The following is a 27,841-nucleotide window of genomic DNA, read 5'->3' as shown; positions in this document are numbered from 1 at the left end:
GAGGCAGGAAGGATTAAGTGTTAAATGTTTTTAAAAGTTGAATGGCTCTTCGGGGGTTAATAAACCCCTCTAATCCTCAGGCGGTGAAGAGCTTAACAACGGTGCTCAGGATTTATACGGATATTTCAAAATATAGGATTTTCTATAGCTGTTTGCTTCCACTGGTACGACTCTCAGCGGCAATGTTCACAATGAAAACGCAAAGAAACGTAGGTGTCTGGGGGAGGAGGAGAGGGCTGAAAAGCAAGGGATCATTGGAGAAATGGGGGGGAAAATGATGCAAAGGGGCCGATACTGAGAGGGCACTCAGCGTGCTAAAAGGAGCACAAGAAAGAAGATGGTGAAAATAGAAGGATCCAAATTCTTATTCCAGCTAACATTTGCTCATCTCACTGGTAGAAACCTTTAATCTAAAATAGCAACAAAGCTAGAAAGATTTTTGCCATCGTCCTCCTTTTGTATTGTTTTTATTTTGTTTGTATTCTTTTATTTCCCACTATTCATATTATAGTTTCCATTTCAGTAGTCCTTAAATGTAAGGAATATATTTTCAGCCCCATTAGTGCCTTTGTATTTTACATTTTTCTGATTGACAGGTTTCACCAGGGGAAACATGCGCGACCAGCTCCTCGGATCCAACTCATCCCAGATGCCGGGCCTCTCTCCGCCTTTATGTTCAGGAAATCCCCTGGTTGTCCTCTGTCATCCTCCCCATTAATTTTGTATGTCCAGCAAAGCGGTTACTTGACCTGGACTCAAACATCCGACTCTCTGCGGTACAGTGACTCAGGCCGACGTGTGTGTCATTTCCGTGACTCCTCAAATAGCGTTTTTTTCCCATGTACCCATCTGTGTAGTAGGGCCCTCTCTACACCAAGAGGTTCGAAAAAAGAGCATGAGTCTGTGCGTGTGTGTGTGTTACAATAAAAGTAACCTCTCACAGTAGAAAGTCCAGGTGCTTTGCAACCCTCAGTGCATGAATAATTAAATCATAGCACTGATCCTAAAGATACAGCTCATATAGTATGTATAGTAAACGTGCAGCCACACACACACTCTCTCTCTTGTATTTCTGACTTTGTAAGGACCGTCACAGACATTATGCTTTATCAGGCCACCTACCGTCACCATTGCATATAATGTAAACACTGGGGCTGGCATGTTAGCACATTATTATATTGTTAATTTATTGATGTAATGACATTAAATTCATGTTTTTTAGTGGTCTGTTGCTCACTGGCTTTTTGAAAAGTCTTGCTGCTGCTGTGAAACTCAACTGGAAATGAACCAAAATGTGGCAGCCTAACAAAGATGGAGAAGCACTCAGAACTTTTGCATGGACATTTTTTTATTTTTGAGTTCTTCCAGCTGGTGAATTTGACAGAAACAAAGTAATCTGTAACCACTGCAAAGTTGAATTTTTGTATATTATATTAATATCTGTTTCAATTCCATTGCATAAGAAGATGCTGATGGTTTTGCACAGCGAATGTTTTATCAGCCTCGTTGCTATGACAGTAGATTTAAAATAAAAGTTCTCTACAAAGTTCGAATTCATGTAGATAAAGGTGTGATTAAAGACCTTTAATTGCAGGGAAATCATTGGATTAACTGTGATTAATCATTAATCAGTCAATCCAAATCTTTAATCATTCCCCAGCTCTAGTAAACACCCAAACTTAACTCTTAACCGAATTCTAACCTGAACTTTAAAAATGAGTCTTCACCCCCGAACGCCAGGTTTGAAGTTGTGAGGAGCAGCCAAACTGTCCCCGCTTTCCAAAACATGTCCTCATTTTGCAGCTGGAAATGGACATTTTGGTCCCCACTGTGAAGTAAGTCCAATCACACGCAGACAGACGGACACCTTTAATAGTAGAGCGTTTTCAACTTTTAATTATAAATTTATTGCAAATATAGAAATAGATCTTTTGTACAGAAATTGCTAAGGGGAAAAAAAAGATGTCAATATCAGCAACAAATACCTCAAATGAAAAAGCCAAGAAATGTTCCCCCGAATTCCAGTTTAGTTTCGTCTTCCCTTTTTAGTCGTGAAACAGAGCGGAAACCAAAGTCACATCCGATATAAATACAACAAGACCACATGTTCTTTAATTACAAAGGTGTGTCCCTTTTTGACACATTGTGTTTGGAAAAACAAAAGACAAGAGTCATATATGAACCCAAATGCAGTTTACTGTACATTTCATGACTGCAGTGCACTCTCCAGGACTATGAAAGTAACTTCCCTCTATTTTTAAGGAGCTTTATAATCAGTTTCAGCTGACGCAGCAGTGAAATGGCTCCGCCTGCTCCCGTGTTACTGCTGAACAGAAGAAAAAGGACCAAAACTTCTGCAGAGGGACTTTTAAATCCACACTTTGTATCGTTTTTGCCTAAAACTCTCAGGATAAGTTACCAGATCTGATCAGAACCCTTTGCAGTGTTTTGCCAACAAATGATGAGCTGAGCTCGCCGCTCGGTCTTTTGACATTTAATTTCCTCAAAGATTTGATGATGGTCCCTTCGCGCCGCTCCCTCTCCCTCAACCGACAAACAAATTTAGAATCCTCCGCTGCTTTTCGATCAGGGTCGCCGGCGGGGACGTTCCTTTCAGCGATGATTCGCGGTCGTGCTGATGGATCACCTGCGATCATCCCTAACGGTACGCAGAATTATGGGCATCTGGTTCACTCACAATTAAGCGAAAACAATGCAAGCCAGCCATCAAGTCACGTCGCAGGACGAGCAGATGTTCACTGGCGGGAGTACAGCTTTGACACACGCTTGATTAGACCAAACCAGTAACGGCAGTGGGTGTATTAACATTATTGGGCATATGATAAATGACTTGTAGCCGAGGCCCCGCCCCTAAACAATGGAATCAATCACATTTAGCTTTTGTTGGGGGGGGGGTTACTCCTTTATTTGACTGACATTTCATTTAAAACCTGATAAACCCTCTGCAGGATAAATCTTCATGTTTAATATTCATGTAATATTCAGAGGAGGTTATACCTTCTGCAGTCAAGTGAATCCAGGTCGGTGCTATAAAAGACTGATGGCAACCCACTGATGTACTGCTGGACGCATATGTGGCCCTTTCAATCAAGCCAGTAACAGAAGAGCAGCGATCTGAGAGCAGGGGTGTATATGTTGGATTTGCTTAACAACATGTGGGCAGACACAGGCTGAAGCTGCATTGATTCCACCTGATGGAATATTAGCATTGTACGATATTGTTTCGGCAAAGTCGTCATTCGACTCCTTTCGTAATTTAACCTTTTGCTTTTTTTATGAAAAGAAAGAGCAGAGAAAATACAGCCATTAACAGGAGATCGTTGGCACGTCCACCACTGAAAGTAGTATCTGTTTCTCAAACTGACGGAAGTTTGAGATCCAACATCCTCTTTATAAACACTCCACCGGCCTGTGGAACTAATTATACAATAAGCCCATTATGTAATAAACCCATTGGAGCCCCGTCGTTAACCGCGTAAAACAGCACAAAGAATAAACGGCTGAAATCCTAAATGTTTAAATCAAAAGTAGACGACAGTGCTGGATTTTCACCCCTAGACTTTATGTTTTCAATGTTAAGTCCACTTATTGTACACAACTATATAATTTTGCCTCTCAGAAAATACAGGGAAATCATGCAAATATAACATTTAAAAAAAAAAAAAAGTAATACACTATGTTGATCTTCTCTTTCCTTAAAGACGTCATAGCACGTACCAAAAGTCACATTCTCATTATATGATGAACACCCCCCCGCACACACACCCCTTCCAGTATATATATATATATATAAAATCAAAATATTTATATATATATATATATATATAAAATCAAAGACAAATGAAGAACCGATAACAGAGAAAACACAGAGATATGTCTCAAGATCAGGCTGAGTATAAAAAACACTGAAGCTTTTTTTCCACCCTTTTCTGTGTTTTATCTACAAAATTCACAGATATGTAACAGATCCTTTAAGTCCTTCTCTCCGTCTTTGTGGAAAAGGCCCTCGTGGACTGGATGCGCGTAAAAGAAAGTGTTGTCTTGTCAGCTGACAAACACCTGCACAGCCGCGTTTTCCACTTGTGAGGACGTTCAAATGCTGTTCTGCTCAGAAGCAAGAGTCTCTCGGAACCCCCATCATCAAAAGTAAAAATCAAGAAATCCAAAAGAACTGTATAAGAATGAACAAAAGCTATCTTTAATCCATAAATACTGACACTACTGTTAGCTTGCTAACTTTCTGAGTGTTATTGTTTGAAATAAGTGCTCCAAGATCAGTCATCAATACTTTTTTTTTAAGTGATCTGCTTTTGATTCATTACAGTGACATAAACTGCATATTTAATCTGTTTTGAAGCATCAGGCCCTCAGCTGTGGCTGTCAAGATGACAAATATGACACATTTTGGCACATTATCCACATTTTAATACCCAACACGGAAGGCTAATGGGCATAAAAGACTTTTGGACACCTAGTCTCACGGCACCAATTAAAAGGATTTGGAACCCAATGTTGGTGCTGTATCTGTCTGTCACAAGCATTATGATCTAGTATGAAAAGGTCTACACAGTGCACCTCCCTGCCCATGTGGTAGGGATAATTTCGGAGCCAAGTTTTAAATCCCTGTCTGTCTTTGCTCTCATCTTTTTGAACACCACTCCTGTCTGTGTCTTCCTTTTTCACCACCCTCAGTAAGTTTTTTCGACCAATTTGCTTTTAATGCTTTTACAATAATAATCACCACCATAATTGTGATAATGACAATGTACATTGCAACATAAACAAAATGACATTGAGTTATTATGTTAATTCTTGTGCTAAATTATCTCAGCGCCGCTCTTTGCATGATCGACGTTAAAACAAGATTATTTAAGAAGGGAAATTAATTCAATCTGATCCTTTACATTATCATTTAAGGTGTGCATCAGGGATCTATTGTGGGATTGTTTCATTTTAATAAGTTCCTTTCAAAATTGTATGGCTGCAGAAACCTTACGTTATTACTCAACCTTGGATTTTACAAAAATTAAACTATCTTTAGAAGCATGTTTTAAAAATAAGCACTAGACTTTTTCCCATTTAAAATTCCATTCTGAAGCCTTTCCCCAGCACTGAAATTTACTGTATGGCACATTTGGAACAAAAACACATTTGTCAACCTCAGCGATTGTTAGTCACATCCTAAATTCAGATCTTTAATTGAGATCTAACGCTGCAAGGATGATTTATAGAGCTAAACTGTGCACCGAGTCATGGGAACTCTAAGGACCTTGACTGTGGTCTTCCCTAATATAAGTACTCCATTAGCAAGTTAGAGACTCATTTGGCATAAATCTGTCTGTAATTTCAGACCCCGGTTCATTATTTAAGAGGCATGCGTTAAATTTAAATGGCTGAGAGCTTAAATATATTCGAGCATCGAAGGACACATCTTAACATGTGTGTGAGACTTCCTGGTGTACAGGGTGGGGGCAGCCCAAACCAGTCTCCTACAAAAGGATTCGAATTTATTAGCACATTAGTTGGCTTTCTCACGTCTGCCTCAGAGTCACACAACAAGGATGGTGCAACAAAAAGGAAGCATTGATCTCCAAGCCAGCCACCTTCAAGGGGAAGATATGAGAAGCATACAAGGGAGGGTTTGGCTCAATGATGGCATTGTGGGTAAAAAACTAGTACGATATAATTGATTACAGTGCGTGTAAGAATTTATAATTGCTCTCTAGCGGTCAGATTTGTGCAGATAATTAAGAAAAAGTGTTATTCCAATGATTACACAAAAAATTGTCCAATTTATTTTTTGGCAGAGCATGTAAATGTTGTTGTCTATGTCTTGCTCATGGAGTTAAAGAACGACATTTGTATGAGTCACTTGTGATAATACTGGCAGCAGACTTCTAGGTAATTACTCGCAATGTGCTCTAAATACAGCAACAACTCATCTGAGTGAGGGTAATAATTATTATTTTTAAAAAGACTGTCACCGAAATAAATAACGGTTTGAGCAGGATAGTACCTGAACTAACGTGTCCCTGAAAGTTGATTCTAAAATAATAATAATAATAATAACAAAAAATTAAATTTCGAACAATCCTGACTTTACCAAACATGTCTAGAGGCTACCCAGTCATCTCTGTAAAGATAATCTAAACCACAAACTCTTCTACACACACTTTGAAAATTGAAGGAGAGCCAAATGATCACACAATGCTTTGAAGAAGGTGGATAAGCTGAGACAATCCAGTAAAAACCAAAAGACCACGATGACAAGACTCTCGAGTTGTAATTTCACAACAGAAGAGAAGGTTCAGATGTGGGGGCAGTGTTGGTGCTCGCCTCAGAAGTATTAATGTTTATGATTTATCATCAAAGAGTAGGTCATGGGTAGTACTCTTCTCATGTCTAATACATATTACTGAAGACCAATGGGACCAAGGAATTGGGTGGATGTCGGTCTCAGTCACATCAACCACGTAGAAAAACTGCTGATATATGAAAAAAAGAGAAATCCCCCTCAAATGAAACTCATCAAATTCTGAGCTTTAACCTGAAAAACAAATGGGGCAAACAGGGGCAGGCTCCTTCGGGTTTCACATTTTTTAGGGTCTACGATTGTGAATGATAGCTGAGGAAAATTCAACAGCCAGAGAGCACTTGGAGGAGGAAGAGCGTCTTTTGTCAAAATGTGAGGCAATAACATTAACATTTCAGAGAAATCATAATTAGATCATTTCATTAGAAAAGAGCAGCAACATGAATAATGTGCTCCATTAATGGAAATTAGATCATGGCTGTGAGACACACTGCACTGCTGCGGTGGAGCTGAGCACTGCACGTGATGGAGATCAGGGAAAAAGACAGAAACAGTGCTGCTATTTGTACATATGTCCATGCCACGAACACCCTCATATTATTTACTCAGATATTCAGCCACTGGGAAAGATATTACAACAATTAATTTCAGTCAATTTTAGAGTACAATATGATCTAACGAGGCATGCCAACACTCACTTACACTGACCACTGTATACCGCACAGCTACACACAATCATGAGGCGTAAAGTGCAAGTGAACATGCCTGCCACAAGTTGGTTAACGTGGTTCCATATAGACGACAGTTTTACTCATTTTGAACAGAACAGAGATGTTGGCAGTATTCAGAAACTTCCTTTTCTTCTGTGCCTTATTCATATTAGAGAAAGGTTTTGGAATGTAATGCGGCGCTCACATGCTGAAAGTCGATTTCCCGACATTCCTTATTTTCCCTTCAACCTCACTTTTCTTCTGTTTCATTGTTGACTATGTTATTATTCCTCCTGTGTTGGGGGATATGTTTGGATAAAACATTTCTAATGATCATGATATAATATAATTAGTCTTTGGGTTTGTTGTTCTTTACTTGGACCATTGGTGTTTGAGATCTCTGAAACACACTCTTTGAACCACTGCCTGTTTTGCACCTCAGGATCTGAACTGCTATTTTGGGCTTGGGATAATGTTTAATCCATTTTATTGTTCTCCACAAACCTTGATATTTTCTCTTTCATTTTCAGTTTCTTTTTTCGTCAACTGCAATTTGCCATTGAGGTGAAAATTCCTTCGACGATATAAGATTTCCAGTAAAAGAGAGAAATGGCCTTGTGGTCAGTAACTTCATACAGCACCCAATATAAAAAAGTAATAAGCTTACAAAAGGGTATGAACACTTATGTGATTACCCATATCTGACAGCATGGCACTGAAAAGTTGGTCCATTGGATCACAAAACATGATTAGACAGTTGGATTTCTCCTATACTATAAACAAATCCCTCAAAAGACAAAATGAGAATGATCCAGAAATGGTGCTACAATGAGGTGTAAAATATAACACTATAATGACTCTTAAAAACCAGGCACAGTTTAATTGTCCTTGATCTTTGCACAATATTCTTTACACCTAGCATGCCGAAAATAACCGAAAGGCAAAATTTTAGCCAACGTGTTCTTTCTTTCTTTTTTTTTCCTTTGGCCATAATGGCCAATCAGAGAAAAATATTCCAAATCCTCTTCACTCTTAGCTTATCGCTGGCCTCACAGTCAGAGCTTCTGCTGTGCCGACACACCTTTCCAGTAATCGAGGATGTCATGCAGGTCCTCACCTTTAGCAAACTGCACTTTTTTTCGAAGGGCATTTCCAGCTGTCACGTAACAAGACTCATCCCGCTGGCCCTTCCGGTAAGGACGAAAGCGCTCCCAGATCCGCAGCGTGCTCTCTGAGGAGTACTCTGGGCTAGAGGAGTAGCCAGAGTTACTGGAATGGTGGCGAGCAGGGGAAAGTTGGGAATAGGATGCTGCGTCTCTGCGGGAGCGCGTCAGGGGCTTTAGGAAGGAGACTCTCTGGGCAGGGGAACCCTGGTGGGAGCCCTCATAGTATAGAGCAGGGACAGAGTGGCGGTGCTCCGAGCAGTGGTAGTCCTGCTGCACCTTCAGCTGTTGCTGATGTTGTTGTTGCATTTGTTGCTGTTGATGGTAATGGTAGGGCTTCTGGTTTTCCTGATGTTGGGCACCAACACCACCACTGTCGCAACCACCACCACCCCCTCCACCACAGCTCCCACTTCCCACCAAAGGTAGCCTCTCAAGGGGCTCCCCACAACCCACGGGGCTGGCCCTTTCTGGGAACTGCTGCTGTTTCTGATTGCAAGCATCTGGGCTCCTTGGCTCAGGAACATCGAGGCTGTATACCCGAGCTCCTCCACGGTCTCTGTCCTGACCCGCTGAGCCACAAGATGTGGTGCTGCACTGTTTTTTGACTGCATTTACATTAACCATAGCGGCATCTGCACTCATTTGCCGTTGAATGGGACGTACAGCAGTGGCAGGGGGAGGAGGCCTGTAGGGGGGACTAACAACAAAACCACCACCGCTGATCCCTGGGCGCTCAGAAAGAGGTGCATTCAAAGCAGGGAGTGGAGGTGGTGCAGGTATTTTGTTGGGGGTAATGATATGACCTGTTTCTGTCAACCCTTGGGACAGTGGGATTAGGCCACGCGTAAGGGAAGCCGTGCTAGTTGGGGGTGGGGAGGTGGGATTAGAGGAAGCAGTAGGGTTGCTTGAAGCTCCTGATGTTGCAACTGCAGCAGCATCCAGTTTAAGCGCATCAATGCAGTTGTTAATGATCTGGTTAACCTTGTCCACCTCCATTGCAATAGTTGAAATTTCTGACGCTGACCCACGCCCATCATCATCAGAGTCATCGCAGACATCGGTTCCATCATCATCCCGCAAGTCTAGCCCTCTCCTCCCTGCATGTCCGCCGTCTCCCAATCTCTCCATTCCACTACGCACATCCATATAGTTTCCTTTATTTGTGCCCATGGCCTCTGAAAACGCAGCACCCATCTTTTCTACTTGAGGAATAGAGGAAAGTCTGGAGGAACTGGTGTTAGCTGAGTGGAGCATTCCTGAACTGGAGGATGTTGACATTGGAAGCTTGCCTCCATGGTGATGTTGATACTGATGTTGCTCTCTGGACTGCTCTTGCAGCTTGTGGACCGCCGCCGGATCATTTGCAACTGCTGCTGCCACCTCTGGCCCATAGCGCATTTCCAGAATTGTTTTCTTTACACAAATGGACTTCTTCTTTTCATCATGCACCCGTTTTTTTCTGAGGCAATAATAAACAAAGCCCAAGATAATTAGCATGCCAAAAAGACAGCCAACAATGGTCATTATATAATGGGTTGTGGTTGATGGTGTTGGGAATGTGTCTTGAGCTCGTGTGGAAAACTGGAGACAGGTATGGTTATAGCGTTGAGAATTGCGAATAGATGCCACACAGAAGGTGTAATTGGTATGCGGCTTGAGCTTGTTGAGGGTAATCATCTCCTTCTTGTTCCTCAAATTCATCACATCAGACACATAAGTGTAGTTGTACTGTGTCAAGATGTACATTTTGAGATACGGTTTCGGAATCTGCACTAGAAGAGAGGCAGACGACAAAGAGACATGATGAAGTTTGATGCTGGGAATGAAACTGTGTTCAGTTGATGATGAGGAGGTGGTTGGCTGGTGATATGGTCCCAAACCACCAAACACCTCTGGACCGATTCCAGACGGACCATCCAGATCTGGTGGGAGCGATGTCATCCCTGGAATCATCACCCCATCTCGACAGTGGTGGTACAAAATGTTTTTTGCGTTACGCCCAGAATGACCAGCAGCAACGAGTAAGGGGTAGCCAAACATCTCTCGGGGGGTCTCACATTGGAGGCGATCGTAGGTGTGTGTGACATTGTTAAAGGACTCCAACCAGATCAGGAAGCTGTAAAGGTCGCAGCCACAGTGGAAAGGGTTTGCTGCCAGTTCGCACACCATCAACCGACTGAGAATGGTGAACGTGGACGGGTCGATGCGGGCCAGTTTGTTGGATGACAGGTCGATGCTGCTGAGGCTTGGGCACTCCCAGAATGCATTGCTGGCTATAACTTCAATCAGGTTGTGCTGCAGGAAAAGGCACTGCAGGTGGCCAAGACCTCTCATCATTCCTTCCGTTAAGTTTGTCAATTTGTTGTAGCCCAGTTGAAGAACCTATGAGGGGAAATATAATACCTGATATTTTAGACAACCTTTCTCATAACATCGGTAATTTGCAAAAGGTTTGAGGTTATGTCTTGCAATGTTTAAATGCCGACTTAGACGTCAGTAGGTCAGACTGTCACGAAATTACTTTAATGTAATGTTTTATAAAAGTTGGACAAACAGTAAGGTATAATAATTAATGGTGTCTACCTGTAGGTTGGCCTGTCCTGCAAAGGCTCCATCTTCAATATAGCTGATTTCATTCTTGGTGAGGTTCAGGTCAGTCAGGTTGGTGAAGCGGTACATGGAGCTGAAGAGCACCACTTTTAGCTTGTTCTCATTTAGTCTCAGGTCATGGACCGTGTTGTTGATGTGCTGAGGAATAGTCTCATATGGTGGTTGGTTCTGACTGCAGATAGCCAACCACACGTAGCCTTTGTCCCCCTCAATTAGCCAGCAATCACCTTTGACAATGTAGGGAAAATGTGAGATAAACAAAAGGGAGGAGAGAATAAGGAAAAATGGAGCAGAGTTGGTGGCCGAACGCTGCATGGTGGAGATTTATAAATAAATTAAAGAAATGGTAAAGCAAGGGAAGGAAGGAAATAAAAAATGTGTTTGCTGCGTGACGGCGACCCAACAGAGGTTAGGTGAAAGGATTGCCAAAGCGGAGGCAGATTCAGAGAGGGCTTGAAGGCTTCACAAGGCCTGTCAGCTTTATGGTTGCCATGTTGTTCAGCAGGGGAGCCCTGTTCCACTTCCTGTAGTGGTGCAGTGTGGGGTGACACAGCTCGTCATTGCAGTCCCTCAGCCGTGACCCAGTTAAACTGACCCTTTGAGTAACGGAGGATCTGTAGAGGAAGATAAATCGAAAGTCTGATCAGTACCCAAAGACAAAATTACGGATGTGACACCCATGACAAGACTTATTGTTTAATATTGTCCCTTTCCAGTCTATTCAGATATTACCAACACATACGTCATTGTCTGTGCCATCTATCCCCAAAAGTAAACAAGGTGTGCTATTTATCAGGCATCACAAATCATCCCCCGGCCGCGGATAAGTATGGAATCTTAACTGAAGCATGTGACATTGCTGCAACAGGTTACCATTTGTAAAGGTCAGCAGACATTTTGCTGATCCATGTGTGTCACTGCCAGACCCACTTTGCTCTTTGCAGGACAGGTTGCCTTTTAAAAAGCAGGAAGTGCAGCATTAATCATACAAATGCCGACAGCACACAGTCTCCGCCGACAATCCTTTTTCTGACACTGGCTGCCAAAACCCAAGCTCTCTCTATCCCATCTGCATGTCGCTTGAATAGCGGTGAAGCGTTTACATAAGGAGGAGGATTAACTGCCTGTTGCATCATGTCATATATTGTCCCGTTGCCGGCTCAGCAGCTGGTGCAAACATATAATTACACACAGATTACTCAAACATGCGCAGATTGATTGATACCCTATGTGCACTGTCACACTGTGTCCATTTACTGTTGTGTACGCTGTGTATGCATACCTGCCTTCAGAACTATTTATTTTGCAGCCCACTATGACTTTAATCCACTTTCACCATCTAGCATTTGCTATTTGCGTTTACATCTTTCTAATTCCTCTTCTTATTCCAGCAGAGAGCTGAACTCATTCCAGTCTGTATTCCCTTAAGGTACCAATAAAAGAAAAGGGTCCAGTTTCTTTTTTAACCTACTAATTACTGTAAAAATCCCATCATCAAAAGTAAATGAAAAAAAAAAAAGAAAACACACAAACCCACACCGTTGACATACATTGGAATAAATGGCTATTTATATGTCAGGAAGTTTGTTATTGTTTATTTATATGTTTATTTAAAAACAAAACTGTTAAAAATGCAAGCTACTAATTGTTATCATGGGGCAGAAGCTAGACAAAAGATATTAGATTAAGATAATGCGTGCATAAATCACCATTTCATGAATTCATTAGTTGTAAAAGATTCTAACAGCTTTGCCCAGACAATCAATATCATGGTAGATTTTTTTCTTAAGCCATTTTATGCTGCTACCAGGCGCATAGTGCAGTTCCATAATTACCTCCCAAGAGTTGTTGTGGACAGTCGCCCAAAACCTTTAAGCAAACTGCAGTCAAATTAGAAGAGGATGTGTGTTGATTCCCATTTCAATTAAAAATGAAAATCATTAGGAGCCGCTATACAAGGAAACCAACACTGGCCAATCAATAAAAGGAAGGAAAAGCAATTATAGCAATGAATGTCAAATGTTACTTGTTTATGAAACAATGTAAGGAAGATCACAAAAAGCAACATCCGCTGTCATATTTATCTGTCACAAGTGACAGGTGCATTAAAAAAACGGAAATGTTATTTAATAGGTTCATGTCACACAGAACACACACCCCTTCAGGGAGTCCTATTAAAGTCCGTATTCGCTCTGCTCTCTGCTGCAATGATGCACCGCTGTAGAACTGCAGCTACTGGAAGTCGCTCTGCACGTCTTCGTCGGAGGATCATCCCGTCCACATGAGATGTGATCTGATTCGATGCTCCACATAGTAAAACCCAGAAGGTTCGCATGAGGGAGACACAAAACACGGTCGGTCCGTATGTGTTCAGATTTAGGGATGCGGTTACATAATTAGAAATATGGGCTCTGCAGAACATATGTCTCAAAGGGAAACAGCCTGAGTCACAACGCCGTTCCGTTAGCAACTGTGCGCACACACGATCGACTCTTCCCTGTCTTACTGGCAGCTCATCTGCATTCTCCAACACACCTCTCCAATATCCTGTGTGCCTGAACTCGCTCGCACACAAGGTGCGATTTTCACACAGCTGATAGGAACATCCTGCTAGCCGCGGCGGGGCATCGCTGGGAATCGGGGGCGCCACTTCAACAAATTAAAACCTTTTCACCCCGGGCTTTTAAATTGCACTAGAGATGGGCACGAGATGGGACCCTTAATCTTTGAAGAGGCCTTGGAAACTGTGAGGACCAGCCAAAATGTCCTCACTTTCCAAAAACAGACTCCTCTCAGGAAATCTAGGTTGCTAGCGGCATTCCAACCGCTGTTGCCATGGAAACGTACATTATAATTGACAGTAGCCATTAAGCTCAGTGTTACTGGAGCCATCGTGTCGGCATACGCATTGAATCAGAGTATCTGGCGCGCTCCAGCATGCACAACGCTGCAACTCCAGAGAATACTGATGGTCCTGGAGGATCTGCACATTTCTAACATCTAAACCACGGCCCGTGAAGTCCAGTCAACACTGGCGCTGATGTAAAAGTATTTGCTCGAGCTACTGCGTCGTGACCCGATGGCGTCATTTTGAATTGTGTCAGCGGTGAGTCACTCATACACCCCCCGCCCCCCCAAACTGACCTGTCAAATGAAGTGGATTAAAACAAAAAACTAGTGCAACATTGCTCATAATCTGCATGTGGTTAACATCTCATCTCCTCAGGCAGACACTCATTATGCAATCAAGGCCTTCAGGTGATAATTGAGTGTACTTGGAGTTGTTTAAGATCATGTAAATTGTATTATAATTAATGAAAAGCACTCGCGATAACCTTTCGTATGCTCACGGGTGTATCGTACTCTGAAATGCCTGTTTAGTCCTCAGTACCTTCAGACAATTTCTAAATCATCAAATGAAAGGACAAGGAAAAGACTGAACATATTTCTCTATATTGAGTTCATGTTGGACTTGCTAAGAACCAGAAAATTGCAGGGTGTCACCAAGCAGAAAGAGATAGTCAGAAGCAGAAAATGAACGGAGGGTCCCTCTCAGCTGCGGCGGGCAACCCAGGCAATTCCTGGAAATCTGATAAATGTATTTAGGGAATCCAATAAGGATTACTCACATTAGCTAAAGTGAGGAGGAGTTGATTCGAGCTGCGGGGGTGAAATTAAAAGTGCTGCCTGTGCCTGTTTTGTTTGACAAAGTTCGAGGGAATCTCAGCATCTCCCTATGATCTTCTCACATTTTGGTGTCTCTTTATCCCCCCCTCTATGTTCTCAAATCTCTCACTTTGTCTCCCAACCCTTTTAATCTCTCCGCACACTTTGATATTTGTTCCTTTCTTCATTTCCTTCATCTCCTTGTCTCTTTCTCACCTCCCCATCTCTCTTTCCGCCACTGTTACAGTCGCTGTTGGCCCGAGCCAGCTCCCGCACGGTGCTGGGGGGGGGCAGAGTAGAAGACTCTTTCCTCTCCACTTCACACAGGGCTTAGAGATGAGACAAACACAACTACAGACAGATGAAGCTCTCCTGAGAGTTCCACGGGGCGCATGTGGAAGTGGAACAGATCATTTTGGCCGTATGGGGAACCTGTTAAAAGGCTCGGTAGACTTTGTTAAGCACTGCTGAGCAAATTGTATTTTGTTCCTACTTGGATGGGTTTTAGTGCAAGCCCGGACTTTTAACTCGAAAATGTACACATGCTGTGTCAGTGCGTTTAAGGCACACATGATACACAAGCAAAGGAAACAGGCTGATATGTTAAGAGTAGCAATTTACAACTGTCCAAGTCTATAAATCAGCCCCAAATCTCCAATGTATAACTAGATTAAGGTCATCTCCTTATACCTTTTTTAAAATACAACCATGAACTTTGTCAAATACTATTTTTAAATTGAGAAACGGAAGTAGCATACGTTCAAATTATAGCAACAAATCGGCCCATTCTCACTGCTGGGTATTTCTGGTAAACACTGAGAGCAGGAACTTTACAGGAACCTTCCTCTTGCTTGGCCCTCTCGTTGGTCGTGTCTCCACTGCGACATCGCCGGTTCTGATCGCCATCGTGCGGCAGTTTCGACCGTGATGACAGCCGGGCGAGCCGCCAAAAGCAAAAATCATAACAGGGAAAGCAACGAGGAGGTGACAAACAGGGAAGGAGCCGAGGCCGTGTATCACCATCTAAGAAAATTCCAATCTATCGCTGCAAACAGTATCTGTGTACGCATTAGTGTTTTCGTACGAGAGAATAAAGTAAACAGCAGGTGGTGCGTTGGGATACTTATAAAAGACAGGCGGTTGCCGTGTTCCTGTACAGGGCTGTGGATGCTACAAACAAGAGAAGAAGCAGAGTCGGCTTTTTTGGGACTGATCTAAGTACGTACCCTGGAGCAGGGACTCGGTTAGTGGAGACAGGCACCAACAAAAACTACCCCGAAGCTCCTGCCATGCACTCCACTTTCATGACCTCCCTGTTGCTCTGAGCTCTGAAGGTTTCCAAGAAGTCTATTATTTTTTGCTCTGAACCATATTTGTGTCCATACAAATATAAATGAATGCTGCTGCAGTAAGAATACAGTCAAACCAACAATGTTTGTTATTATTTTTATGGCCTTTTTGGGATTGAAAATGGTTTTCCACAGCCCTCCATGTCACTTATCTTCATCCATATTTGATGCATTTTCATTGTTGTCTGAAATCCCACAAATGTATTTTCAATCCTGGCTCAGCTTTATTTGCACATTTATCATCATTTTTATTTACTTTGACCTTCTGCTTTAATTTAGTTTCCAAATAATACAATTGGTGTTTGTAGATAAAAACAGTAAGTAGTTAAAAACTGATGTTTTATTAAAATAAAAAAATAGCAGTGGAAGTCTGGAGAGGTAATTTCACATTTAATAAACAATTCAAAATTGACCCTTGACCCCTGTTGGACAATGTTCTTTTCAAAATTTGGCCCATTAATGTCTGATAGTCAAAGCAACTGAATCCTTTTTGCACTCAGGTCTTTAGTTGATTCCATAATAAGTCTAACATAAACTAAAACGTTGCATCTCTGTTAAAGAAATAGAAAATTGGCAACCAAAAGGAGGAAAGAGAATCCCAACAAACTAGAGGGACATCTGTGTGCTTTGGCAGGACACCATGGGACCGAGGTCCACTTTCTACATAGCGTAGCAGCACGGAGAGCATCGATCTGCATTGGAAATGACCTTAATCACGTCAGACAAGGATCTTATCTCTGGACCTCTTATAGATCTCCGGGTTGCCTCCGATACCATCAACCTTCACATCCTGTTAGGGAGCCCTGACATGTTAATTGGCACAAAGTTGGTTTAAGGCTTATCAAATGATGTGCAGCGCTTCGTGTATAACTTCCCCTCATCTACTCTCGGCATCATGGACAGAGAAGATCCTTCAGCCACTGTGCTCCTCTCCTGTGATGAGGGGATCTCTGAGCAGCTGTCAGATCAGGCTGCTGGAGACTCCCCATATATTATTCTGCTTATTTCCCTGTATGTTGCGAAATCCTGAAGAAGCCACGAATAAACGAGGAGGAGCAGGAAGATGGGATGAGATGTCCGATCATCTCAAATGCACCAGGTAATTTACGGAAGGTAAAGACTGTAAAAATGCAGTTATATAAGCAGATACGGCGAGGAAAGCCCAGAGAGGGAGGGACGGCTCCGCTTTGATCTATAATTCATACTTTTCCATCACCCCTTGAGATTTTCTCTCCTACATTTCCATGCATCTGTCCCCCATCTATGGCTGTTTACTTATATTTGAATTACAGTGTCATCTGCCAGCGCTCATGCATGACCTCATATCCATTTCCTGGGACGCCTCACAGAAAGAGGTGACGCAACGAAGCATGACAGAACAGGACCCTGAGCTCTGCATCGAAATGGAGCAAATCACCTCAGCCCCCACAGACAATACTCGCGCCACCGATGCCAGAGTGGCCTTTATTTTGGCCGGGCCAGGTGACACAGCGCCAAACTGGGGTTTGAACCTGCGAAACGAGGGAGGAGCAAAAGAATCCTGTGAAGAAAACCTGCTTTGACACCACCCAGCTGTAGAAAGGTTTGAAGCTTAGGAGCATTTACGTTAATCAGGTGGAAAGAAAGAGGTTCGTACTGCTGGTGACTTGGCTTGGATTTGGAGAATGGCAGAGAACAACAAGGCCAGGGAGGTCAAGGCAGAGCATAAATTGGATGATATAAAGTACAATCAGCAGAGGGGATGGAGCTGTGATTGAGGTCAGTGACATGTCGCAGATTTCAACCTGGGCCAGAGCCTCCAGAGGGAGAGAAGCATGTTGCCCTGCTGGGATAGAAGGCCCTTCCCCCCAAACATGGCATAAGCTCATCAAAAAAGCAAAGTTGTTGCAGAAAAAATACAATGTTTAATTGGAAAGAAGGTCCAATAAGGCGACATTAAGGAACTGGGTGCTGCAAGATGTGGGTCAGGACGTATTTCAGCCCAGTTAATGGAACTTTATACACCTTTCACGCATCTACCGGATGATGAAAGAAGATGCATTTTCCTTATCTATGATTGCTGCCTGAAATATTATTGTTGTCAGAAATGTCAATAAAAAAAATTCAATTTCAGCTTCAAAGAGATCAATTTTCTGACCGATGCTTGAATCAGAGCACATCTATTAGAGGGAGCAGGAGAAAAGTGTGACAGATTTTAGCAGAACTGGTTTAATACACGCAAGTGATGCACGACTGAATCTGTCTGGGTGGCAAAATTAAAGCCAGCAACAAGGTTTTGGACAAAACAACCATCACCTGCGGGCCTCAGTCTGTCAGTTTTTAATTTTCATCTCTCAGTTACCGGCTGTTTCTCTCTGAAACGACCGTCGGCCGATCGACTTTCTTCCACCCAGGAAACCCAGAAGACCCTATGGTAAAGCCAGGGAAATTCATTAAATGGCTAAAGCTCAACATTATCCATCTTTAGAACTGATCAAGTCCCTAAGCAACATATACTTTGGTGATTCGTGGGAATCGCGTGACCGGAGGTATCGCCTGTACCTGAACGTGAAGGAAACATCAAATCTGAAAAAGCTTGTTTTTTAATACAAACGGTAACTTGAAACAAGGCCTGTCAAAAATGAACATGTTAACACGGATAAAGCCCTCATCCTGATTAATCCGATTCAAAATTTTAACGTAATTATCCCCTCTGCAGCGGAAAATGGCTCCGAACATCTCTGGTAACGCAGTTCGGGCAGTTTGTCCAGGTGGAGTTAGATAAAGATGGAAGACCATAAACAGCATGTCGGCCCTCTTATTACACAAGTATTATGCTCACTCGGCAGGAAGGAGTTTTCCTTTCAACCAAGCACTTCCTGTTAGGAATTCCGTCTTAACCCAAAGCGTACGGTAGTCGGGGGTTCTGCCAGCACTTCGGCTAACGCATCACCCAGCTGGCAACAAATGGCCTTCCCTTCGTTCTGGAGTCTGTCTGCTCATGCAAAATAAAACGCAATTAATAAAGATTAAAAATGAATGATATTTAATCACCATTAATCAAAATTAATCCACAGCCACCTTGTGATTAATGCCATTAAAAATTGCAATCGTTTGATAGCAGTACTTTAAGGACATTCAACTGGAGGCTTAATAACATGTTTTAGAATTAGATTAAAACTGTTCTGACCATATTTAGGGTTTAAAGTAGCATAAAACAATTAAAGTAAAGGGTAAGTTTGTGTTATTTAGCAACAACAACATGACATGTTTCCTTATTTTTAAATAAGGAACTTCTTTTTTTTTTTTTACCAACACCCAATGTTACTTCCCTTGTGAGAAAAGTGATAGAAAGGATTCATGCTGATCTCTGACAGACGCTCTCTTCAAGCAAATGGCTGTTCTTTTACACGCACAAGCCAGCCTTCCTGCACGCCAGGGGCAGCCGGGGGGGTGGGGGGGGGTCCACCATTTAGCATAACACACATATGGAAACGCAGGTTCCACTGCGTCAAAGTACAAAACTGTACGTTTGGCACTCTAAACGAATGCATTATCTTCCGAGCCGGCCCACTTGCACCGCTGCTGTCATAGCAACAGAGCGCCAGCGCTGAAGGCGCAGAAACACTATCTCTTGCTGAGGAGGGTCAGAGGACCCAACGGCGTATTAGATGTGAGCGGGTAACGGGAGATAGAGACACAAGTTTCAAGTGGAGGGAAGAGAGTGGCGCAGACTAATAAAAAGGATGAGAATGTTATGGAAATCCAAACAGGGATCCACTGCAGCAATGGAGAGCAGGTTAGATGAATGTGTGGGAAGAGTAATGGGGGGAGGGGGAGGGGGGGTCAGGCAGAAGACTAAAGAATGATGGCGATGAATCAGCAGCCAGGTTCACGGCTTTACTATCGCACTCATCTCCTTCTGGTGATTGCCACTATCTGCAGATGGAATCGGGGAGTATCAGTTTCACCCTGGTAGGTGTTTTCCCACGTGTCCCGGTTATTAATTGATCTCTTAACTGATCTATAGTACTGCTGCATAGGGAACAGCTGGGTAAATCTTTCATTGTGACAATCCATTGAATTATGTACAAGAATCTGCACTGCGCCATCAGTATAGGGACAGTTGTCAGGCAAAGAAAGAAAAGGTCTCATCAAACCAACATGTCTTCCTAGGACTCTGGGATTAATCAATCAGCTCAATCAGGAATGAAAACAAGGTTAAATGTTCTGTCCAAGAAAAAGCGAAAACAATCACCGTGCAAGTGTGAAATGCAGAAATGGTAATTTAATGCTTCTGGAAATACGCTCTAGGTCTGACATCCAAGTCTTGCCGTGCAGGTGGGCGATGGCACATGCTGTCGGAGGATCGCGTTATAAATCCGTGGTCTCCCAGGGCCATGAACTCGGTTTGGATTTAAAAATCTTTTAGTTTGTTGCCATCTTAAGGCAAAGAGACAAGAGCTCCAGGCCTTCTAGTAAACCTGCTGCAGCAGTCACTACTGCACTGATGCCAGCTGGGAGCGGCGCCGCTGTTAGCGTACGCAAGTTACGCAGGTTTTTATTCACATAAACGATCAGATTCCCTGCTTTTACAACAACCTAGACCTCAGAGAGTTGCTAATATTTCATTTCTATTAGCAGACATAACACAGTTCATGAAAATGGCTCCCCCGAGCCCTCGATTCATGTTCCATTTAAAATAAGATGTACAAACACAGCAAAAAGAGATGATGCTCTGATCGCTCATTTCTGGGTAATTTAGACGTGCACTTTCATGCAGAAGCGGTGAGCACTTACTCTGGTTGGGTGTGGGTGCGTGTGTGCGTGTGTGTGTGGAGGGGGGCTCTGAAAAGAATCCCGACAACAACAAGGATTCTGCTGGGAGCACTAATCCCCCAGAATCTTAAGCACATTAACTTTAGTCTGCAGAATTCAGAGAAAGCTGTAAACGGAGCCCAGATTCCAGCAAAGTCACGCTGTTTGAAATGGTTTACCCTCAGAGGAAGGTGGAAGGTGCTGAAACACGGTAGTAACGTGTTTTTTCAAAGAGAGGAGAAGGCTTGAAACCGGCATCCACTTTGTTGGGATCTGGACAGAATTACGCTGTGGTTTTTTGCGTCTCCTAAGGCGATAGCGTCGGTCATCTTCTGAGGTGGACCGATTTGGGACACACTGGGCCGAGTTGGACCAACCACAAGTAACGAGAGAAGCGGAACCCTGTGTAATTCCGCAGTGATCCGAGCAACCCAAAGACAACAGAACTTGCCCTGACTCCGAATTTGCTGCAAGGACGGTGCCAACCACTTAACCACAAACCGCTTATTGCTCATTCAGCCCATCGACATCTTTCAGAGGAGGCTGGAGGCCCGTCGTTTTCAGGACGTACGCTTTCGTTTCATTAACTGAGAGTCAACCGTGAGTGTAGGCGGAGACTCAAGGTTAATAATCATGGCGACGGACCCAGATGGATGACTTTACTCGCAGTCCCCTGCAGGCCCAGGCTCAGGTCAGCCGAAGCCCTACAATCGATCAAACACACGCGAGAGCATGTGAGACACTGTATGCACGCTCTAGCCATATGTGCCCGGGCGAGAGCAAAGACAAATGTGAACACGCCCCTACGAAAGTGGTAAAAATACGCTTGAGGACGTTCCATTTCGAAAAAGAGGTCGACCGGGATCACCAGAACGGTGCTGTGGAACTGGGAAGGCGTCTGACTGTAACGAGCATCATCCTGCATGTACGGTAGCAGGTGCGCTCAGTTCCAAGCCTCCAAAGACATCATATCAGCTGCAGCCGTGCGTGCGCGTGATTGCACCATAAATAATAACGGTACGTGCATCTGCGCTACACGTAAATAATATTCGCCCACACAAAATTCTGAACCTGCCTTCTCCTGTGATTTGATATCATTATTTAATTCGGTTTGACGCCTGTGTAGTAAACCTTCTGCAGTGTTAAACTAGGCCACTGCATGGCCTCTGGCAAAAAAAAAAAAAAAAAGGATAGAGTGAGCGAGGAGAGAGAAGTGAAGGGAAGGAGACTTTGAAGAAATTACATAAAAAGCATCAACAGACTTAAGAACAAGTCGACTTGTTATGATCCGTCAGTGAGCGACGCTGGTTGCTAGCGTGGTGTCATTATCACAGAAGGCCCTGCAGGTGGGCGGCGTGTAAAAGCAGACAGACAGCTACAGTATGACATAGATTTAGCAGTTTCTCACAGTTTAACCGCGAGTGTGAGATTGTGTTGGTGTGTGTGTGTGTGTGTGTGTGTGTGTGTGTGTTGGGGGGATTACAAACGGACGGCTTCAGAGACGCCTCATCGTTTTTACTCACAAGCCGCTCCGAGCTAAGAAAGTGAGCTCGGTGATGAAGAAGCGTGCCTGTTTATCTTCCATCCGCCGGCTGCCATTTGCAGGACAGACTCAACTTGAAGTCATCTGTGGCTTGAACGCTGACGCCACTGATGGCATTTATATAAGCACATAATCAGGGACATTCGTATCCAAATGGTGCTTTGGTACTGCTGCTCCCATTAACGCCAGCAGTTCTAACAGTCACCATAGCGATATTGTCGTACTCTGGCCATCACAATAAAACAGGCGGAGTGGACGTTTGCAGATTTTTAGGAAATGTTGACAATGGTGGAAGAATCAGATGGTGAAAATTTACCGTTGTTCCAGATTCTGGACCTTTGATGAGCCAGGTGTGGTTGTTGCTATGGGATTTGACATGTGGTGACATCATTGGACCTGACCCCATCAAAGGCAGCATGTTACTGCGCTCTTTAACCTGCTTAACATCCTCTTTGCTAGCACCCCTGACTGCTAATCCAATCAGAATGGAGCATCTTTTAATTTAGGCTGAATTTCTGACCCTAACTCTGCTTAAATTTGGAATTTTAATTGTTGTTTGAGCAGCTACGTGATCCATCATCCACATTCTGCATCAGACCCCAGCTGGCATTGCCAACAACTGTGCCGCCATTCAACCCAAGCAAGTGAAAAGACAACATAAATGATGTGCAGAGAAACCCGGTTCTGCCAGGAATCATCTGGGTTAAAGTTGTTTACATAAATAGGCACATTGATTAGGCTGTGGCAGTGACGGAGGCAGAGAAAAGAGGAGAAACGGGGACATGGGAACTGAGGAACGGAGCTGATTATGTGAACAAAAGGCTTGACACCAGATAGAGAACGAGCTGTGACAGATCGTGTTACGAAACTCTCCCTTGCCTGTTAAATCTCAGAGATAGGGAACGTGTGAGATGCAGTAAATGAGAGAACGAGCGGGGGGGGGGTTGCGGGAGATAGATTAAAGTCGGGGAGAGAGAACTTTCTGTCTCGAGCTCAAGAGCATCTGTCCCCAAAAGAGTCAAAGAAAGATCAATGGTTACATAAAACAAAGAGATGAGGCGTAGATGGCGATGATGCGGATGAAGGTGGGGTGGAAAGACGCGAGCAGCGAGGGAGGGGCTGAGCGCAGACAAGGAGCTTTTCAGCGTCTAAACTCTGCTGCCGTATCTGGGGGGGGGGGGTTCTTAAAAGATAGGGGGAACAGAAGAGAAGACAACAATGATGGAAGATAAGGACAAGAGGGAGCTGCGATTATAGAGAGATTAAAAGAAAATCAGGTGGAAAAAAAGGACTGTCTGATAAAAGTGTGGAGGAATAAATATCAAATTTGGCTAAATAAAGACACGAAAGGACTGGATTTTGACTCGACTGAATCAGTGTCTGGTAGAGGACTGCATTCAGGGACCGCGTAACCTTCAGAGGTATCACCTGAGAGCTTCGACTCACGCGCAAACACACACGGGCACGGTCATTGTTCAGTGCCAGGCCTCCAGTGGGCTCCCACCTGATTAGAGGCACCTCCAGCAGCACTCTGGCTCGCACCTATAAATCACCCAGAGCATCACAGGTGGGGGCTGCAGGACGCTGACCGGAGTGAACTCGCAGCGTCGTGACGTCGGCGTGTTTTAATCATGAGCCGCCGGACAAAGAGCCCGGGGAAATTGCGGAAAGTCGAATCCCGTCTCTTGACGCGTGCAGCTCCTGGAATCCTCCGCCGTGCCGTCAAGGCTGCCTGCCATCATCAGTTACCCCTCGCTGAGTCATTTGTGGAGTCGTAATGCTTACCTGCTCAGCCAGATGTCCGAGCTCGCCGAACCTCATGTGACCTGCAGTCCGCCGTGCAGTGAGCGCCTTAAATTCTTCACTGGACAGGCTGTGAGAGACTTTTCCGACCCGTTTTGTCTGCCTGGAGTCCAGTTTCTACTTACTCTATGACGGTAATCATGGATTTTTCCGAGCGGTACGTTTGCAGCGGTCCAACGAGGGCGTGATGCAGCCGAGCGTCTGCGTGCGCGAGCGCTCTTGCAGCACCTGTCTGCCCCCGAGGGACACCAAGCAGCCTGCCTCGCACAGAGAAGGCTGTTCAGAACCGGCTGCGCTACAGATCCTGGTCGGACATTGAATTTTTTCCATCCAGCCTGCGTTTTTATGCTTAAACTGACACGTGCTAATCATGAGTCCTGTGAAACCTCTCATTATTCCCACCGACGACTCCTCCTGACAGGGTGACGGGATCTCAGCCCTCAGACGCCCTTCTGCATGTCAAATAGGGAAACACTCAGAACCGTCTCTCTGTTCTGGGGCTTCGTTTTCTGCCATCTCATCCGACTGCACGGTTTTGCTCCCCGCTGCTCGTTACAGCTCGGTCAGATTCACATGTTTGTGGGACGGACTGGCAATCGGCAACAGGGCGCTTCAAAATCTGAACATTCACAAAGCGTCGCCTGCTTCCTGCTCGAGCATGGGATGATCCGTTTTCTCTAATTAGGCACACAAAGGATGAGTCCAGCTGATGAATCCCATTCTGTCACGACTCAGGCAGACAATTATCACGACAAATACCAAAAGCATAATGAGCTAACATAACAGTGCACGAGGAAGACGCTTCACCTTCTGTCGGTATCAGATAAGCGCCTCTGCGCATTACATGCTTTCGGAGTTCAATACGATTTCGGAGAAGTCTGAGCACTGACGACTAGCGTTCTGCAGCTTCACTTAGATAAGGAGATAAGGTTCAGCTTACCTCTGACCCGGGAACAAATCTGCAAAGTTAGCGCTACAAATCGTGCCATATTTATGCCTGCTGTTCACGCTAACTTGTTTTTCTCCAACCCAACACTCCTACTCCTCCTGGAGGTTTAATAAAACTCCCCGCTGTGAGTTTCGGCTCTGCTGACCGACAGCTGATATCTCTTCTCTTCATTAAACCCTCATTTTCGTCAGACCGGATGACACCGGTGCAAACCCAAGTTTGATCTTAGCTTCCGGGTACCTGGAGGGCAAGTTCACGTGCATAAACAAAACCTGCTTCGTAGCCTGTTTGCTCACATCACCCAACAGCAAATAATGCATCCCAAAAATACATATATGTGGGGGAGGTTATATAAAAGAGAACTTTAGTGTTTGAACGTGCTGCATCCTCTGACACGGAGACTTTTTTTCCCATAACAACAGCACAGAGTGAGCAATTTATTACTTTGGTGCGCAGAAATACTTCCTCCATACGAAAGCTCGCCTGAAAAACTCTGATGAGATTTTTGATCTTTCACGTAGAAACGTTGACACGTGTACGACCAGTAGGAATTTCTCTTTCTGGCTCTGCTTACGCTCGCTCTCCCGGCCCACGGTTGTGCCTTAAATTGATTGTCTCACCTTTCACTGTCTCGTTTGCCTCCTCACTGTGGGGGCTCCCCTCTGAACCGGGGACCCATTATTCTCCCTCTCAAAAGCGGACCCTTCAGTCTGATGCAAGCAGCTCAACCTGAGGTTTCCACTTGTGAAAGCCACTTTAATCAAACAAAACTCTCTCCAGGTACTCTCGCTCAAATACTCGGCGAACTACACCCGCCGGCTGAAGAGCGGAGTGAGCAGTTTTGGGAGGGATGGGGACAAGAATTTAATTCTTGTCATTTTAGTCCGCACCAGTAGATGCTGATAAATATCACTCACGCGGGCCTTTGAACTGTAACTCACCGTGAATCGACAGAGGACCTGCGGCGGCATCCTGCTACGTGACAAAGGAACATTTTCAGCCAATTATTTCGGACTTGGGGAAAGCTCCATCCGGGCTCCCATAAATCCTTAATTGGATTGGGATCAGGGGAGTTTGGAGGACAGCCGTGGGCTCATGTTTGTCACCGTTCCTGGATGTTATCTGGGGTCTGACGGAGCACGTTATCCCCCTTGAAAAGGCTGGAGGGATGTTTACAGGTACAGTCAGCTTTTAATCCACCAGAACCAAGTTAGATTGGTGCTATGTTAATATTCTAGCTAGCGGTGGCTGTCTAGCAACTATATTGCCTGTGTGTTCCCGACATGATTATGTCTGCAAGTGATCTTCAAATAATATGAACATTTGATCAAAGATGGAGCTCACTGATTTGCTGACAGTATTGGAAAGACAACCGCTGGAGTTCCATTACTGTCACCGGAGTCATTAATCCATATTTTGTTTATAGTTTAGAGCATGTCGACCAAGAGATTAAACAAATTAACTTGCCGCCACGTGTTCTTATGGTTTCTAAATTGAACCGTGATTGTCTAATTCATCATTCAAAACCGAATCCAGATGCAGGGAAAATGGGTTTAAATTCATTGTCGTTCATTATCATGTGATGATGAGACTTCTGCTGTTGGGTGGGGCCCAGAGGGAACGGAAGGATGATCAAACGGGCACCAAAATAGGAGACGTTGAAGGGGAGGTAAAAATGTGGAAAGAAAAGCGTAGGAGAGAGAGAGAGTGCAACTGTGATTAGGCTAAGTGGCGTAAGACACCAAGCTCTGCTGAGGAAGAGAGGAAGAGATAAAGCGAAGGAGGAAGTGAAGAGGAGGAGGAAGAGGAGATAAGCTGGGGTGGCAGAGAACAATGTTGGGGAAAGTAAGCAGCTGTTTTTTGAGTTGACGCCGGGAAACCGATAACAAAAGCCAGCCTCATTATAACCTCAGCTGCTCTCCTGAGCTGCTATGCAAATTTTAGAAAGTGTCATTAGTGGTTTACCTGATATTCACACGTTTGCTTCCCGCTCTCACCAAAATCTTAAAAGAGTGCAACTGAGTTTGTCTGCTGTTGCCATAACACCGTCCTATTGTTCTTTAACTAAAACCCTTCAATGTCTATATCTATCTATCCATCTGTCTGTGAATATGGGTTCATCACCATATGGTCTCTGATCCTATATATAGGATCTGCTGGCTTGTTGGAAGGGAACTGCCATCTCCTGTGAGAACAATGGCTTCATTTAATGGTTTTATGGTAATAATTACAGCTTCTCACTCACATTACGTGAGCCAAGTGTGCCTCGGTTTCACATCTCATCTTTATTATTAGATGCATTTCACTAGTTTTACGTGCAAAGTGTGTGTGAGTCCATATGTTTCTCTGTGTTTAGCTGCGATTTTAACTTCCAGTTTGGCTCGTTGGGCAGGGTGCATCGTGGGTAAGTGCTGCTGCACCAACTGGGTTCGTAGCTTGTGTCACCAGTGTGACTGCAAAGGTTGTGCCTGAACAGTTTGTGCATGGATGTGTTTTTGCTTTGACTGTCGGCTAAGGATGCATTCATGTACCGGGTCCTTGAAGGCACCGCGCCCTTCAAAAGTCGGGAACATTTTAAGTGAACATGAAAACTGACAGATGGACCAGAAGCCCGGGCGGTAATGAACACCAGGAAAAAAGGTGTCTCGGGAAAATGCAATAAAATGTTAAACTCTCTGGTCACACAGTTGTTGGGCTTCTAATTTCCTGCGGTGTGGGCTGCTCCAGTTTGCCACCTGTAGCCTTGAATGGTTTCCTCACCAATTTTCCTGTCACACCACCCAAATGTCAAAATTACTTACTAGTTTTGGTAGTGACATGCAACCGTAAAAATGTTTGACTAGGCAATCCCATTAAACTTGATTTGTATAGTATATGTTAGCATCAAGGTTGTCATTTAGAGGAACCCAGAGCC

General features: G+C 44.0%; 1 protein-coding gene across 3 annotated transcripts in view; it reads right to left on the bottom strand.

Annotated features, from left to right (window-relative positions):
- Nucleotides 1-1,868: 1,868 nt before the first annotated feature.
- Nucleotides 1,869-27,841, bottom strand: part of LOC130514797 (protein phosphatase 1 regulatory subunit 29) — a 44,462-nt gene continuing 18,489 nt past the window's right edge. For 2 of the 3 annotated variants that reach the window (XM_057014592.1, XM_057014593.1), the window contains exons 3-4: nt 10,794-11,434; nt 1,869-10,592 (exon numbers count right to left, since the gene is read on the bottom strand). In XM_057014592.1, coding sequence (XP_056870572.1) covers nt 8,100-10,592; nt 10,794-11,135 — 2,835 coding nt within the window. In that variant the 5' untranslated portion in view covers nt 11,136-11,434 and the 3' untranslated portion in view covers nt 1,869-8,099. Of the gene's footprint in view, nt 10,593-10,793; nt 11,435-12,977; nt 13,204-27,841 lie in introns of those variants that run through there. The other variant, XM_057014594.1, reaches the window with a different exon arrangement.

The sequence above is a fragment of the Takifugu flavidus genome, chromosome 18 (assembly GCF_003711565.1).
Source record: "Takifugu flavidus isolate HTHZ2018 chromosome 18, ASM371156v2, whole genome shotgun sequence".
NCBI classification, from domain to species: Eukaryota; Metazoa; Chordata; class Actinopteri; order Tetraodontiformes; family Tetraodontidae; genus Takifugu; species Takifugu flavidus.
Note: the sequence above shows the minus strand (reverse complement) of the source record. Positions and strands in the feature narration are given on the sequence as shown.